The 1,948-nt window shown below is 33.4% G+C and overlaps 1 protein-coding gene across 3 annotated transcripts in view; it reads right to left on the reverse strand.

The window, feature by feature from the left end:
• The window catches only part of lars2 (leucyl-tRNA synthetase 2, mitochondrial), a gene marked incomplete at its 5' end in the record, with an annotated part of 62,576 nt that overhangs the window by 5,019 nt on the left and 55,609 nt on the right, over positions 1-1,948 (reverse strand). For all 3 annotated transcript variants that reach the window (XM_014022911.1, XM_014022912.1, XM_014022910.1), the window contains 2 exon segments: positions 1,103-1,214; positions 1,305-1,382. In XM_014022911.1, the coding sequence (XP_013878365.1) occupies positions 1,103-1,214; positions 1,305-1,382 (190 nt within the window).

A 1,948-nucleotide genomic window follows, 5' to 3' on the forward strand; every position in this document is an offset into this window, starting at 1 on the left:
GACATAAACATTAAAAAGGGACTGTACTTAAGAAGTATTTGTATGTCATGAATTATATTATTGCATTTGGCCGCAGCCCTCAGATATATTTTCATTTTGGAGAAAAGGTTTGTGCAGCCTTGATATATGTATATAAACTGAAACAGTTAGACTAGTGCATCCTAAATTTAATAACAATTAATTATTTTAATATAATTATTTTAATACAATATAGTCATTTCTGCATTTTTTGGGGAGGTCACCTCCTAATAAATGTCATTACAGAAAATCTAACTGCTCATTTTAAATCAATACTTTTATTTTAATAAGTACAAAAAATATCAGATACTTTAAGACTTTTACTCAAGTAATATTCCTAAAGTAGACTTTAACTTTTACAAAAGTTTTTTTTTTGGTAAGATACTTGTATTTTTTCCCAAGTATCACTTTGTGGTACTTTATACAACACAGGAGACAGAATAGTAGCCAAAGTAGCAAGACTTTAGCTAAAACTAAAAGTAGCAAAAGCCAAGCTAAAAGCTAACATTTCAGAACTGTAGCTAAAATCCAAACGTAGCATAAGATGACAAAAACACAGCACGTATACTGAATCAGATTTCGAACAAAATAATGTTTTTGAAGGAATTGAGGAGACTTGGATGTACTGGAAAATGTTTTTAAATAAAATCTAATATTTTGACGAGTATAAAAATCATAGCAATGACTTGAATAACCATGTTGAACTGTGAAAGGTTACAATAGCACTAAATATACAGACGTAGTTAAATCAATCAATTAAATGAATCAGCATTCACAACAAAAGCTTTTTTTGTTTTACTCATTTATAAGCACACCAGCTGCGCATTTACTGAAAACCAAAAAAATAAAAAATAAAAATAAAATCAATATAAGCAACATCCTCTGATTTATGGATTTATTAGTTTGGAATTAATTTTTTTGTTTGTAAACTTCTTCAGACAAACATTTACAGTAACAAAGGTCCATGCTGAATCTCTCCTCTTCAGTTTTCAGCTAACAGATAACTTTCCTTCCTGCAAACCCCTCAACCTGAAATGTATGAGTGGTTTGTTTATAAAGTGTAGATGATTTGAACGTCACAAACCTGTCCAAAGTTCAGAGGCTAAGTGAGGAGCCATGGGTGCTGCCATCATCACCAGGACGGCCAGAGCTTCCTCAAACTCCACACTGTGTTGCAGCATTCTCACTGTGGCAGTCTGAATACACACAGAAAAAAAAAAATTCAAGAGTGTTTTAAGCATCAAGTCAGATTTATTTCATCTTAAGCTATTAGAGGTTTCACTCACGTTCAGCGTGTTGGAGAGACTCATCAGTTGAGAAATGGCTGCGTTGAAAACAAAGTTGTCAGTGAAGAGATGGGTCACCTAAACGTATTGAAACAGTCAAAATGAGTGAACTGAGCCTGATGAGTTATAATTTCTTCTTTTTTAATGTGTCACATTGTATTTTCCAGCCTATACAGTAAGTTGCATTTTAAATAGTTTCGCTGGTCCTACGTCTTATAGTTACGTGCAAATTATATACAATGTTTCCTTTTTATGATGCAGTTTTTGACAGATAATTATACTCCGGAAAATACGGTATTTCTCAGTTAGCCCTTCACAAATATAAAAAAAATGAAAGTAACGGTCCTTGAATAAATGCACATCACCTGCCACCTTGCATCCAAACAAACTTGAATAAAGATTTTATTAGGGGTGCAGAGATAAATCGGCATGATTTCTTTAATTTTGGGAGATCGGCCGACACTGACATGAGCAGCTGATCTTAGCCACCAATCTTATCAACCTCCGTAAAGGTCTGAAAATCAGTCACTGACCCCTTTTTGTTCTGCTGTGAGCACTACTCACTACCCAGATCAGTGTGTGTATTTAAGAGAATGATAAAGGTTAATTTGTTGGAGAAATATGTATGGGTATAACGTACAAAT

This window comes from Austrofundulus limnaeus, unplaced genomic scaffold (assembly GCF_001266775.1).
Source record: "Austrofundulus limnaeus strain Quisiro unplaced genomic scaffold, Austrofundulus_limnaeus-1.0 Scaffold348, whole genome shotgun sequence".
Lineage (NCBI taxonomy): Eukaryota > Metazoa > Chordata > Actinopteri > Cyprinodontiformes > Rivulidae > Austrofundulus > Austrofundulus limnaeus.